At 38.4% G+C, this 15,965-nt stretch overlaps 2 protein-coding genes across 2 annotated transcripts; both read right to left on the bottom strand.

The window, feature by feature from the left end:
* Positions 1–442: 442 nt before the first annotated feature.
* Positions 443–4,738, bottom strand: LOC128621845 (chymotrypsin-like protease CTRL-1). Its single transcript, XM_053647844.1, has 7 exons — positions 4,569–4,738; positions 4,334–4,437; positions 4,031–4,110; positions 3,848–3,929; positions 1,903–2,077; positions 997–1,124; positions 443–749 (listed from the first exon to the last, which is right to left on the bottom strand). The coding sequence occupies exons 1-7, from the start codon at positions 4,612–4,614 to the stop codon at positions 588–590; spliced, it is 777 nt and encodes a 258-aa protein (XP_053503819.1). The 5' UTR covers positions 4,615–4,738; the 3' UTR covers positions 443–587.
* Positions 4,739–9,714: 4,976 nt separating this feature from the next.
* On the bottom strand, positions 9,715–15,494 carry hsc70 (heat shock cognate 70). The gene is made up of 9 exons (XM_053646682.1): positions 15,349–15,494; positions 13,679–13,888; positions 13,047–13,252; positions 12,546–12,698; positions 11,737–12,292; positions 11,405–11,607; positions 11,072–11,270; positions 10,760–10,992; positions 9,715–10,358 (listed from the first exon to the last, which is right to left on the bottom strand). Exons 2-9 carry the CDS (start codon positions 13,881–13,883, stop codon positions 10,161–10,163), a joined length of 1,953 nt encoding a protein of 650 aa, XP_053502657.1. The 5' UTR covers positions 13,884–13,888; positions 15,349–15,494; the 3' UTR covers positions 9,715–10,160.
* Between the last annotated feature and the right edge of the window lie 471 nt (positions 15,495–15,965).

The following is a 15,965-nucleotide window of genomic DNA, read 5'->3' as shown; positions in this document are numbered from 1 at the left end:
AAAAAAAAAAAAAAAAAAAAATTCTGGTTTTGGCCAACAGGTGTTGCTGTTCTAAATTAAACATATTACGGCAATATTCTTTGAGCTTGTTTGGGTCTGTATTTTCTAACATAGGAGTCCTAAATTTTACAGCGTTTTTTAAAAAAAAAAAAATCATTAGTCTGTCAAAAAATTCCAAAGCATAGGTAAGCATGTCTGCAAGCTACTTTTATCAAAAATGTACTTTCTCTTATCAAGATTTCAGATGATCTCAGAAGTTAACATTACTAGCACAACTGTCTGAAGTGCCTAGTATATAAGTTCTCCCACTGCTGTGACCTTCACATCACACTTGTTTTTATGTAGGCTTAAATATATTGGAACCAATAAAATGGTTCCCTTCAGTTTTTGATATACAGAATGATTATTGGTGCCTAAAACACAAGACAAAGTCTTAAACAGATTGCCTCTTAAACATTTTTTTATTAGGAATTCGTTTACAAGCATCTGATGGAAAGTAACCTCAGCTGTTGACAAGGCCGTGGATGCTCAAACGCAGGGACACACGGTACGGAGATCCTCCAGGTCACCATGAAGTTGCTGGAGGTCTAGTTCATGGCAACGGTCTGCTCAATCCAGCTACGCAGGTACGAGACACGGGCATAGACAGCAGGGGCATACACATTGCAGTTGGTTGTTCCCCATGACACGATTCCGACCTGATACCATACACCGCTGCTCTCGCAGACCAGAGGGCCGCCAGAGTCACCCTGCACATATCACCCACACCAAACACATGGGAAGTTTGAAAACATGACATTGCTCAAATTATACAGTGCATGAACTACTAGGCTCTGTTGTTATACTGAGTATAAAAACACTGAATTGTCTTACAGAATTAATTCTTTTTCATATAGAAGTATTTCTGTGGTTGTTAGGTCTCAAACAAGTCACATGAACACAGTGGTTCCAGGGAGGTAAGTTTTCTAGCTATTCTTGGTGTCTGGTTCAGCTCACCTGGCAAGAGGAAACGCCAGAGGCTCCGGCACAAATCATAGAATCGTAGATCCTGTTGCCCCAGTACTGCTGGCATTGTGCTAAACTCAGTATGGGCAGAGCGGTCTGCTGCAGAATACTGGGACTTGCTAAAGAAGACACGTTATAGAGAGTATAAGAAATCATCTGAGCATGTGCAGTAAGTGAAAACACTTCTGTTTTATTTATTTATTTATTTATTTATTTATTTTTAAAGTTCTATTAAGCTTCTCACTATCTACTTTGCCTCCTGCTTGTCTCAGCACCTTTTATTTAACTGTCTACTAACCAGATAGTATAATGCTTATACTTATAATGCTTATAACCAGATAATATAATCGTCAGCAAATCTGAGAAGGTGACCAATGCTAATGCACGAATTGCCAGATTAAAGGGAGACTACTCGGAAAGCAATAGTATGATAAAATGAAAATTAAAATCTCATTTAGTTTCTTCTAGTCTCGTAACTGAGTAATTAGGAAAGGATTGGCATGCCGGCTCACACATTACATTAGAAGGGTGATTTGCAGAATTGTGAATCAATTGTAAAGTTCTAGAAAAATCACATGTTGTATTGTTTAAGTAACCATTTAGAATCTGACAGAAATAACTGTTGAGCAGTTGTTGAATTTTTGTAATACCTCATTTTGTTAAGTATTTTGGTGTGAAACTCTACACAGTGGTGAATTTGAAGATAGCAGTGCCTTATGTCTTACGAGTTTCCTCAGTGTTGACATGGCACTGTATGCAGTGTTTGCCCAATAACCTCTGGAGAGGATAAATCAGCCTAAAATTTGGTGTTTTCTGCTGATGTGTCCGACACTCAGATGCCATAACCAGAAGTCACCAGCAGATATCTATAGCCTGCATGCTAGGTATTGCACTCACATGTGAATGCTGTTTTGCCCCAGCCGGTGGTTACACAGCGTGTGCCAACAGGAACATTAGAAGAGGCCAAGCACACCGGAGACACACGGTTGGTCAACTGAGCTGGAGAGGAGAGCTTCAGCAGAGTGATGTCATTGTTGAAGTTCTGACTGTTGTAGTAAGGGTGGGTGATGGCCTGTGAAAATTTGAAATACACAATATATACATAAATTAGGTCTGGACATATTCAACCATGGGTGCCATAATGGGGGTGAAGATCAGGACATTCAAAGGGCCCCTGGTCTGACAGGGAGCCCAGCAGAACCCCATACTTTCCTGTATGATTTTGGTATTTAAATGGCCTCTTTGCACAATAATCTATTAAGAAGCAGGCTATAATGAATGCCCTCAGACTGTGCCAAGTGCATGTGTGTCCCCTTAGGACGTTCGTGGATTATTCAGGAATGCGGCACTTCACAGTCGTGAGTCGTTATAAGCATCAGGGAGATGGCAAGAGATGGTGCAGACAACATCAGGATACCAAAAGAGGAAAGAAACACATGAAAAAGAGGAGAGAGCAAGACAGGGAAGACAGCTAGTCACCCAGTTAGTTTTTTTAAAAGTGATTTATGTTCCCTGTTTTGTGCTATGATTCTGAAGCTAGCCCGTATGAAGCTGATAGAATTAACATAAAATAGAAATTCTATCAGTTACTACCCCTGATGTTTATGCTTGGAAGTTGGAACACAATATTTCCAAGAATGTATGTTTTTCCACACAATCGAGCAATAGTAACGGAGCACTGAGCTTCAAAAAGGACGGAAAAACATCAAGTGACAATAAAATTAGTCCAGTGTTGTATATATTCAAACTTTCCAAAGCTTTGCAACAGCTTTCTGTGAGGAATCGATCGAAATGTAATGTAATCATATAAATCTGCTTTAATTGTCCCGAGTGAGTTTATGAGAGAAGTGTTCTAATGATGCCTGATTCGAGAGTGAATCATTGGTTTGAGTCGGTTCATTTCAGTGAATCGGAGATTCCTGTTGATAAAACCTGTCTGAATGATTCATTCACAAATAGAACCGATTTGATTCTCAAGTTCAACTCACTGATTCAATGATCCTGTCACTGTTTTAGCTCATTTCCACATTTCTTTCTAAAGCTGCTGGTGTGTGAAACTTATTATTCAACAATATTATTATTATTATTATTATTATTATTATTATTATTATTAATAATAATAATAATAATAATAATAATAATAGTAAAGTTCATTGTTCTTTTACAAGCTATTCCTTAACCTATAAACTGTCCCTTCTGTGTCAGAAACAAACACTGTGTCAGAAATAACCACTCATGCCTTGACTGAAGAAGATCTGAGACAGGGGGATGAGGAGTTTTTTGAGGCAGAAAGTAAGCTTTAGAAAACACTGTATACTGTATTTGTATATAGTTATAAATGCATAATTTCAGTTAATTTAATACACTGATCAAATTTAGTTCTGTATTGTTTCTTATTGAATATGCAATAATTGTTATGCTTATTGATAAAGATTGTTTATATACATGTCAATAAGATAAGATAATCTTGGGGTGGAGGCTTGGGGCTTGGGGCCTGGGGCCCAGAGTACAAATTAGCCTGGGGGCCCAGAAACCCTAGCAGCGCCCCTGCTTTCAACAGTGTGAGACTAAATTACAAAAGATTTGAGATTCTGTTTTGCTAAGGTTTACAATACTGGACAACTGAACAAGAGATCAAATGTTAGCATGCAGTGGGAAGACAAGTAAAACACTCACACAACAGATCAGAAATGTATCAGCAGATTTTTTTTCCTTTAAAGAATGCATCTTTGAGTGTACAGAAAAGTTATTACACACACACACAGAGAGAGAGTATGTGTGTGTGTGTGTGTGTGTGTATATATGTATATGTTAGAAAGTCACAAAAATATTAAATTGATACCTTGGCAATGGTTTTGACCTGAATAGACTCAGCATTAGATGCCCGATTGTATTCGCCGAGGATAACACGGTGATATGAAGGTCTACATAATAAGGAGGTAAGAATGAAGTTAATTAAAGACAGTGCACAACAATAAAATGTGGTACATTATTATGATACTGGAATAAGGTCAGTGTAATTTACGCCACACGGCAGTGAGCAGCAGTGACGACCCAGTACTGGTTAATGAGGGATCCTCCACAGAAATGGAAGCCAGTTGTGTCCTAGTTTGAGAAGTTACACATTACTGTTAATCTTAAATAATTCAATTTTTTAATTGAATGAAAGTATATCTAGTACAAAAAAGGATACTTATTCAAACTAATGAATTAAAATTATTTTTCTTAAAAAATTATTTGATATAATTGGGTATTAACTAATATTGAAAAACATTTTGTTTAATTCTGTAACAAACGATCTTGTATGCTTCCTGAAATAACATGTTACCTGAAGTGACACCTGCCAGGGCCATGATCCAGACACTGCATTCTCACCGTTCACAATCTTGTTGTAGCCACTAACTTGAGGCTTAATTGAGGGCACTCCACATCCTGTGAGAAAAACACATATTTTTACAGAATCGCAGAAGTGAAGTTGAGAACATTCTTATTTGCATGTTGCCAAAAATCAAAGTTGAGCAGAAAATCTTTAACTACAGTTGATTAACTAGCAGAATACTTGCCTAGTGTGGATGCCACAAGAGCAAGGCAACTAATAATCCACAGCATTGTGCAGGTGAGACACTATCATGCTTCCCCAGAGGACCTGGCTTTATAGTTTTTGTAGAAGCTGATACATCTGGGAAAAGGGCAATGTGCTCCAGCACACCTGTAAAAATCCCACCACTCAGGCATATTTATAATTCCCATTCATATCTTGTTTGTTATAGTTGACCTATATAATAATTACCTTGCCTCTAGAAAAGATGTGGATCATCTTTCCATGTTTGATCCAACAAATGACCTTGATAGATAATGTTTTTTCATTCAACAGCTTAGGCATATCATTTTGAAGTATTTAGTCCAGTCCAGGGCGTTTTCCCCACTTTGTGCACAGTGTTCTCAGGATATGCTCTGGATCCACTGTGACCCTGTCCAGGATGAAGTGTGACTTAAAACGAATGATTGTAAATGTAAGTACTAAATGTAATATTTTGCAGTAATTATTTATATATAGATAGAGCTAGATGTAGATAAAGGTCTACATAATTTATATATAAATAATTATATATAATTATAATAGAATTATTTAGGCACAGTACATTGCAACAATTATTATAAATTGTAATAATTGCATGGCAAGATATGTCACAGCATGTAAACTACTCTTGTCTATAATGATTTGTAATATCATATGATGTCAATGGAGTGAGTGGTATTTTACTTACATGCTATCTACACATACTGTATGTGGACCAAGGCTGTTGCCCTTAATTTCTAATATTCCTTATATACTATTGCTTTTATATTTCTTCTTCTGTAATATGTGAAAATATAGAGCTTGTAAATGTTGGACATCCTGTTGTACAGACCCTCAAAACACACACACTCATTTGAATGACTCTGTGGATAAGGAACAATACTAACATTAATGTCTATAGCCAGGTTTTTATTTACTGTATTTTGAGAGAGAGAATGAGAAAGAAAGAGAGAGAGAGAGCCAGAGAGAGAGAGAGAGAGAGAGAGAGAGAAAAGAGAGAGAGAGAGAGCAAGATTATCCATTTTATGTGCTCTGTGCATTATATGCTTCTGGATTTCAAACTATTGCAGACATATTTTTGATATTTCTTAGGATATAAGTCTTACTGTTTAAATCATAACTCAGAATATGAGTGAATTGCATCTTAACCCATGTGCGTCAATTAAAAAAAGTTACATAGGTCCATAGAGGACTATGTCCTATGTCCAAAAACTGTCGTATAAATATTATATATTCATATTTTTTTCCCCACTTTCACTGACTTTGATTTTTTACCAGCGTCAGTTCTGATCATGATTACCAAAAATTCATTCATTTTCAGAATTGTAACCCTTTAAATGCTGGTTTCTTTACATAATGCAAAAATCTTCAAAGCTCAGTAACCTTCTTTGACTCATATACATGGGGTGGGATTTGTGATTTCCAGTAAAATAGAAATTTTTCCTGTCAAACTGTTCACACACACACACACACACACACACACACACACACACACACACACACACACACAATTTTCAGTAATTCCCCTCAGGCTAAACCTAAGAAAATACTACAGATTTCAGAAAGTTTTTAAAACCTTGTCAACAAAATAAAAGCCTATTAACACAGAATGCATGATTTTATGCTTAAATGTCTCAGGTCAGGGATTAAATATTGAATATTGAATGGGTTTCAGTGGGGGCATTTTTGTCCTTAAGGTCCTGAGTGTAACTATTTTGTGTACACACCTTTTGCAAAATTTATGCTGTTTGCATTAACACAGACAAAATGATTAAAAAAAAAAGTCCACAAGACCGCACAAGGGTTAAGCTTTTATTAGGAATCTGTAATATTTGACCAGCTGGAACATAATCTCAGTTGATCATGTACACTCAGACACATGATAACATGGCATTGAAAAGTCTGCACTGGTGTTTGATGCAGGCAGAGGTCATCTTTGTCACCCATGAGTCTATTTTATGGCAATGGTCTGGTCAAAGCAGCCACACAGGTAAACAATGCAAGCACAGACAGGAAGGGCGTTGACGTTGCAGTCAGATCTACTCCAAGACACAATTCCAACCTGATACCAAACACCACCGTTCTCACAGAACAAAGGGCCACCAGTCACCCTACACATAACATCCACATGAAACTCTCTGTAAGTTTGTAAAATGAAGTGATGTTGCCACAAGTACATTAACTACTAGTCTGTGTTGTTTGATTGCATCAAATACAGTACATAGCGTTAATTAGTTTCCTTGCATGTAGTCGTCTAAAATTTGTACGTATTTCTATGAATGTCTATTTCAGGTTATAAAATGGAGATTCCAACACAGGTTACCAGGAGCTAGACACCCTATAAAGCCAATAGTATGTAGATACCTGACCATCACGACTATATGAGCTTTTTGAACATCCCATTCCAAAACCATGGGAATTAATATAGAGTTGGACCCTCTTTTGCAATTGTAACAGCTTTCACTCTTCTGGGAAGGCTTCTACGAGACTTTTGAGTGTGTCTGTGAGAATTTGTGCCCATTTGTGAGGTCAGGCACTGATTTTTTTTTTTCGAGAAGGCCTAGTTCACAATCAACGTCCCAGTTCATCCCAAAGGTGTGCAATGGGGTTGCGGTAAGGGCTCTGTGCAGGCCATTGGATTTCCTCCACACCAAACTCATCAAACCAGAGATGCGTGCACTGAAATTCTTCCACAATAGGCATGGAGATCTGCTGCAAAATACTAAAGCTTGTGACAGACAGAGTGAGAGGAAAACATCATCAGAGAATCCATCTGTGCTATAATTATCAACATATTGTATATTAGCATGCCAACATTAGAAAGAATAAAAATTAAAAGCAGAAACAAGTAGACTAACACAGTTTCCTAATCTTAGTAACAAACTTGCTTGTTTAAATAGCAATGAGTTATGATACAAGCAGGCCCACTGTGCATACTGTCTACTGACCCCAAGGAAACATACTCACATACATACAGAACCCATGAAATATAAATGGCTGTAGCACATAATCAAATTTGAAAACATTCCTGTGCAGTATTTAACATTGCGTTAAGAACTTTACCAGACTCTCCATTGGGTTAACAGTCACTCTTCCATTTTTATCCTTTTTTGTGAGCCTGATTTATGCAACATTTTACTAAATTGAACAAATGAAAACAACCAGATTACAACCCCTATTTATATATATTTATATATATTTATATATATATTTATATATATATTTATGTATATACTGTTTCAGTGGGGGGCGCACGGTGGATTAGTGGTTAGCACATTTGCCTCACACCTCCAGGGTTGTGGGTTTGATTCCCACCGTGGCCCTGTGTGTGCGGTATTTGAATGTTCTCCCCATGCTACGGGGGTTTCCTCCGGGTACTCCGGTTTCCTCCTCCAGTCCAAAGACATGGTAGGCTGATTGGCATGTCCAAAGTGTCTGTAGTGTATGAATGGGTGTGTGAATGTGTGATTGAATGTGTGTGTGTGATTGTGCCCTGTGATGGATTGGCACCCTGTCCAGGGTGTACCCCACCTTGTGCCCGATACTCCCTGGGATAGGCTCCAGGTTCCCCGTGACCCTGAAAAGGATTAAGCGGTATAGAAGATGGATAGATGGATGTTTCAGTGGGTGTGGAAGATTTTACTGTAAAAACACACCAGACAATACCATTTATAAAGTGCATAAACCTACATTTTGACCACTATAGTTTGATCATATGGATATATTTCACACAGCTCTATTCCTTATGCTAACATATGCTACTAAACCCAGGACAGCTTTCATGGTTTCCCTCCGTGATGAGGTGGAGTAAAACCCTGCTCAGACAATTCACCACCACCTCAGACAATTCACCACCAGAACGCCAGAGGGTGCTCACCCCTGAATTTTAAAGGTTACTCAGCTCATTTCCTGGGTAACTGACATAAAACACATATGGACCCTAGCCATATTGCAAAGCCTTATCATTTGCATGCAGTTAAGAAAGTTCTGAGCCATGTTCATTTGGATAGCCTCATGTGTATGACCATAGCCTGTTTGTTCTTGTCCCTGCCCTTGCCTAGCCCTTTGTGCCTACTACTGAGCCTCTGCTTTTTGGGTATTTTCATCCTGCCTACCCTCGACATTGATATCAGTTCTGTTTTGGATTGATCCGCCTAGTCTGCCTACCCTTTTGTTAACGAACTGGACAATGCAGGGACAAGAACAAACAGGTTATGGTCATACACACGAGGCTATTCACTGGTGAACTGGGTGGAGCCAAGTACAGGGAGAGTCTGGGGAATAACCCCATGAAATCTGTTAAAAGCCTGAAAATGGGTTCAGAACTTTATATTCCAACAGGACAATTGCCAAAGCTCCATTTGAAAGGAAAAATGCTATTTTGAAAGGTATGTATTCCTTTTCTATCTACTGTACTGCAGTAAAAAAAAATATTTTCACAACATGAGAATGATTGCCAAGCTCAAATGGATAATGTATAATATTCATTCATTCATCTCATCACATATTGATCAGTGCAACTCAATTTTCACAGGGGTCAATCAGTCCTTGTCCTGTCAGCAGTTATAGCAGAAGGCCTCTTCCAGATTGTTCAAAGGAGAGAGAGAACATTATATCAATTCTAGCTTCACTACATTGGCTCCCAGTTCATTTTAGATTGTTGCTAAAACTCTTGATGGTCTAGCACCTCTTTACATATCTAGCAGTTGCTAACACCTTTGATTATGCAAGGTACATGAGGCCTTCCTCACAAAACTGTTCCAAGGTAAAAATTACCCTCGATTTCAGTATTCAAATCCCATCTTAAAACCTACCTGTACATGCTGTCTTGATCAGGATCGACGGGTGTTAGTCTGACACCTTTGTTGTAATCTATATTTTATTCACTTTAATTGCTTTTTGTTTGTCTGTCTATTTTAATGTTTATTGTCTTGTTTTCTTCTAATTAACTTTGTTTTACATTTCTTTTACCATTTTATATCATTTATAATGGTATTCAATGTACAGCACTTTGGTCAATGAGTGTTATTTTAAATGTGCTTTATAAATAAATCTTACTTGCTTACTTTTAGTCTTTTGCAAGTAAAGCACTTTGAAATATTGGAGAAAAGACAAGAGACAGATTATTCTTATTATTTCATGTTCTGTTTTTATATGTTTTTAGGCATACAGAGCATTACAACATGACCAAACTATTGATTGCACACAAACACACAAGGCATGGATAAAGAGAATCCGCTGTATTTCATTGAAGTGCTACCATAGAACTGTGGAGAACTGAGGAAGACATATGTAAGGAAGTATAGCTACAAAAGTAGATGTAATGGCACAAATAATCTCAGCCTAACCTAAAGAACACATTGTGACCAATCACTACAAGATGCACTGAAGTTTAATGTCACAGAAATAGCGTATTTGGTCACAAGCTTTATGTTGGTCTCAGTTGGCACTGGCTGGCATTAAGTTGTAGTGGCATTAAGTTGTAGTGTGAAATGTGTTGAAGATAAGGACTCCTGATGGTGTGTAACTGATGCATGGATTTCTCTCTCTCTCTTCTCCTGGTGTGGTTTTAGATTTAGTCAACCTCCTCAATGGTGGGGCCAGAGGAAGCACTATTACCTGCACCTGGAGGGAACCCACCTGAGCCACCAGGCATTCCACCTGGCATACCCCCTGGCATACCCCCGGCACCTTGGTAAAGCTTGGCGATTATTGGGTTACACACTTTCTCGAGCTCTTTCTGCTGGTGCTCATACTCATCCTTTTCTGCAGTCTGTGGCACAGCATCAGAGACAAAAAGAGAGCAAATAAATGAAATATTAGAATGATTTTGTCAATTTCATCCATTTAATGAACCACTGATGGACGTTTTATATTTGAAAAAACGGATTACCCTGAATTCCCTGGTTCCAACAACAATAAATAGGTTTAAAAAATATTTTGATGGATTAAACACTGTGACCTGACAAACACTTTATTTGTATAATTGCTTGAAAACCAACCAGAAAAGATTCTCAGCACAGTTTTCCAAAGGGAAAACACTGTATATCATAAAAGTTATTCAAAAATCACAAAACTCTTATACTTTCTTACAAATCAAAGAGGTTGGAGCACTTGGTGGAAAACAGGGTAAAGAGTTGTTCTGTAAAACCGATTTTGGTTTAGTGTCTTTACCTGATTCCTGTCCAGCCAAGCAATAACCTCATTGCACTTGTCCACAATTGCCTTCTTGTCCTCAGCACTGATCTTGTCTTTGAGTTTCTCATCCTCCACTGTGCTCTTCATATTAAAGGCCAGGGACTCAAGAGTGTTCTTGGCTGTGACCTTTTCCCTCTGAGCATCATCCTCTGAACGGTATCTTTCAGCTTCCTGTACCATTCGCTCAATGTCCTCCTTGGACAGACGGCCTGAAAGAGCCAGACGTCATTAGTGTGGGAGAGAAAAACAAAATCTAGCTGCATTTCTGGGGCTCGATTGTGCTGATACCTTTGTCATTAGTGATAGTTATCTTGTTCTCCTTGCCAGTGCTCTTGTCCACTGCAGACACGTTGAGAATGCCATTGGCATCAATATCAAAGGTCACTTCAATCTGTGGCACACCTCGGGGGGCAGGGGGAATGCCGGTCAGCTCAAATTTTCCTAGAATGTTGTTGTCCTTTGTCATGGCTCGTTCTCCTTCATATACCTGACCAAAAAGAACACTTTATTATAGCAGAATACATGGTATGGCGCTGACCAGCTAAAGCCAGAAAATCAGGCAAGTTTTGCTGTTTTGATGGACTTATAATTGGGGTACCATCTGCCGTCAACAAGGGGTACCTGGATCAGCACACCAGGCTGGTTGTCTGAGTAGGTTGTAAACGTCTGGGTTTGTTTGGTAGGGATGGTAGTATTCCTCTTAATGAGCACAGTCATGACACCTCCAGCTGTCTCAATCCCCAGAGACAAAGGAGTGACATCCAGCAGAAGAAGATCTTGGACATTTTCTGACTTATCACCTGACAAGATTGCTGCCTGGACAGCTGTATGGGAAGGTTTGAATGTCACAGTCCATTATGTGGAATAAAATAAGTAAACAGTATACAGTATGAAGATTATTTTATCAGTGAATAAGTACTACTTAGACCACTTGAGAATGAGACTTCACATACCTGCTCCATAGGCCACTGCTTCATCAGGGTTAATGCTCTTATTGAGATCACGACCATTGAACAAGTCTTGCAGTAGTTTTTGGATCTTGGGAATGCGAGTGGACCCTCCAACAAGGACAATGTCATGAATCTGGCTCTTGTCCATCTTGGCGTCACGCAAGGCCTTTTCAACAGGCTCTAGAGTACCACGGAACAGGTCAGCATTGAGCTCCTCGAAGCGCGCCCTCGTAATGGAGGTGTAGAAGTCTGCACCCTCATAAAGTGAGTCGATCTCAATGCTGGCCTGTGTGCTGGAGGACAGTGTGCGCTTGGCACGTTCACAAGCTGTTCTCAAACGACGCACTGCACGTTTATTGCCTGTGATATCCTTCTTGAATTTACGTTTAAATTCAGCGACGAAGTGATTGACCATACGGTTGTCAAAATCTTCACCCCCAAGATGAGTGTCACCAGCTGTTGCCTTGACCTCAAAGATGCCATCCTCAATGGTCAGGATGGATACATCGAAGGTGCCACCACCCAGGTCAAAAATGAGGACATTACGTTCACAACCAACCTAAGGCAACAGACCACAATTTAAGCTTTGCACATGTGGCAGTTAATGATCAGTCTAATCAATTTAGCCAAAATAATTTTTGTCATAAGACACAAATACACAGCAATATAGCATCTGGATCATTTAAGAATTGAATACTGACTTGGAATATTTTGAATTTTACACCAATTCTATCTTCTAAGTCTTCTTTTTTTAAAATAATGCTATTATTCACTTTTGTTTCAACTAGACAGTGGTTAAAATATCAGCATACCTTTTTGTCCAGCCCATAGGCAATGGCTGCTGCTGTTGGCTCATTGATGATGCGGAGGATATTCAGGCCAGAAATGGTGCCAGCATCTTTTGTGGCTTGCCTCTGGGAGTCATTGAAGTAGGCAGGTACTGTGATAACAGCATTTGTTACAGTCTGAAGAAGCAGGAAATTGAGAAGTAATGAATAAGTTAGATATAATTGATCAGACATGGATTTCTGATAAACATTTCTGAGTAAAATGGATAGACTGATGTTCGCCGAGACTGTTCTATGGACATTATTCTGACAGCTGCATGCACTGTAGTTTGGTTGTTATACATACTGATGATAAATTTTGTATTAACTGAGACACATATTGTACTGTGTAATATTTATTACTATATTTTTATTGCATCATAAGTGTAGCTTTTGGTTTTAATTTCTAAATCATTGTTGTAAGTGGAATAATTATTCCTTTATATTCGTCATCAGAAAACAGCTGGCTTCTCTGATTCATCTTACTTTGCCCAAATAAGCCTCGGAAATCTCCTTCATCTTAGTGAGGACCATAGAGGACACCTCTTCAGGATAAAAGGTCTTCATCTCTCCCTTGTATTCCACCTCCACTTTGGGTTTGCCTCCATCATTCACCACCTTAAAAGGCCAGTGCTTCATGTCTGACTGCACCACAGCATCGTCAAATCGCCGACCAATCAAGCGCTTGGCATCTTGGCAGAAACAATGTGATGATTTACAATGTGGTACAATGAGATCTATTTACATATGTAAATTTGAATATAACGCTAGAACCGATCTGCTAGCATTATAAGTAACACTGGAAAGCGTTGATATAGTGCAATGAATCTGTTTATGGCTTCTAAAATATAGAAACATTTTAGACAGTAATCAAGATATTTACAGGGTCTTTTCACTAAATCCTATTTTCAGTACTCTTGAAGTTCATTGTTTAGCATTTAGTGTTTGTTCTGCCATCTAGTGGAATGAACTGTACAAGGCTAAACAAACAAAAACAAACTAATTAAAAAAAAAAAAACCCCACTGAACATAATTTTGTTTTCCTAGTTGCCTGAGATCTTCAATACAGGTTACATTAGAGCTTCCATGATGGTTCACTGCAGTGTACACTGTCTTACCAAACACAGTGTTGTTAGGGTTCATGGCCACCTGGTTCTTGGCAGCATCTCCAATCAGTCTCTCAGTGTCTGTAAAGGCAACATAACTGGGCGTAGTCCTGTTTCCTTGATCATTGGCAATGATCTCCACCTTGCCATGCTGAAAAATGCCAACGCATGAGTAGGTGGTGCCCAAGTCAATGCCTACTGCTGGACCTTTAGACATTATTTCTGAGAGAGAGAGAGAGAGAGAGAGAGAGAGAGAGAGAGAGAGAGAGAGAGCGAGCACTCAGGTCCAGCTGTTGTCATAAATGGTATACAACATGGGCACACTGCCCGAAGATGTCAACAGATTTAGAAAGCGCAAGCAAGCTAGCTAGTAACCTGCTTGACGGTATTTGAATCTGTAGTGGGAATAACCATATGACTGTCCATCACGTCCAAACAGCAAATTTCTCTTTTCACTGAATATGCTGCTAAGCCTATTCAGGTTGTCTATTCAATGAGCTACCATTCATGATCTTAGAAAGCCACTACTGTACATACAAATAAAAATATATAAAATGTGTTATTCCATATAGATATTCCCTTTTAACCTTCCAGGACTCCATCACAGCCTCAGAGAAACCATATGTTGACCTTCTGCTGTACTGTAAACATAAGCTAGATTTATTAATGTCTTTGGAAATTTTAAGGTTGATAAATTTATCTGTTAAAAATTCAGCAGCAGGTTATTTTCCCAGAGAAGCAAAAAAAACGATAAGAGCATTCTAAAATGAATATGTTGTTCTCTCTCTTCAACTTGGTACCGGTCTCTGAAGACCGATTAATAAAAACGGCAGCGCTGCCATGAAACTGTAGATCATCAGTAACATAATGCTTTTGCAGCTAATAAAAATACTAATAAAACTAAAAATACTAAATACAAATGTGAGGTGGTTGCCAGATTGGATTGGACTGTTTTCAGCCAAATTATGGTTCAAAAATTTAAAGATAAACCATTATAAATTTGATGAACTTTAGGAAACTACATTAAATCTAAATTTACTATATAACTGCTCTGAAATCCATCAGTTTTTTGATTTTGTGTTTCTTTTTATTGATTGATATTGATTATTGAAGTCTTTATTATTCTTATTAGAATTATCCTTGCTTGTGTTTATTCTGATCATTTATTCAACCATAGGCTGTTGTTGCACTTTGCAGTGCAAACAGGATGGACAAATGAGAGAGAGAGAGAGAGAACGAGAACGAGAATATACATTAGGGCTAAACATATGGAAAACAGGAAATGCCAAACAGGAAATTCCTTGAGGCAATTATTACAGTTAAAGCCTATCATTAATAGTTATGGTATATAAATACAGGTTTGATAGTGACATATGATCCCTGTTATTCAGTTACATAGATAAATATTGAACTACATGAATCAAGTACCTTAATACTGTATTGTGTATTTCTCAAATTAGGCTTCATTACACAACTTTTTTTATTTATTTATTAAGCACTGTACAAGCACAGAATGTCAGAAATGGTAGGACATAGAGAATGCTGAAATTTTGCAGCTGGCAAAGCAGAAGCCAACAAAAATCAACAACAATATAAAAACAAAAACAAAAGGACATAGACTAAAGCATGAAGCCAAGCCACTTTTGCAGGCTGTTTGCAACACCTCCGAGAAAAAGGTTTACCTTTCCTGGAAACTTCAGAGAGAACTGTTTGGAGTATGTAGGATGGCTTTAGCCCTGTCTGAACCCTTCTGGCCTGTTCACACTCCTGTCCCACTGGAATCAGAGACTGAGGCTCTAGACACTTCTGCGTATATAGCCACAGCAGCCAGAGAGATTCCAGCACTTAGTCATCTGATCCCACCACACAGAGAAAGTTCTAGACTGCACTGCTCATGTGTGCTACGCAGGCCAGCTCTCTGCAACACAATCGCACTGCACAATGCAAAAAATAATGCTCTGACTGTTGTTTGAATGCTTTTTGACCAGATATATCTCATTTAGTGTTCTTAATAATGTGTGTGGATGCAGTCTTATGATATTTTAAAGTCTTCTTTTAAGCATTAAGGTATCGTTCAGCTTAGTTGACTTGCTCGGCTGCAGGAGGCTAGATAAACATTTGCTCAGAAGTGATAAGCTCAGAACCAATGAAACTCTAAAACTGAAAATTATTTGAGTTTCATAGTAAAAATGGAGAGGACCAGATTAAAAAATGCATATTACACGCAGTTTATTAATTTCAGTACAAAATAAGCTTACGCTATGGGGCCTTTATTCAATGATTCAGTGACTCACATGGC

This window comes from Ictalurus furcatus, chromosome 17 (assembly GCF_023375685.1).
Source record: "Ictalurus furcatus strain D&B chromosome 17, Billie_1.0, whole genome shotgun sequence".
Lineage (NCBI taxonomy): Eukaryota > Metazoa > Chordata > Actinopteri > Siluriformes > Ictaluridae > Ictalurus > Ictalurus furcatus.
The sequence above is the reverse complement of the archived record's forward strand: the minus strand, read 5'-3'. Positions and strand labels throughout refer to the sequence as shown.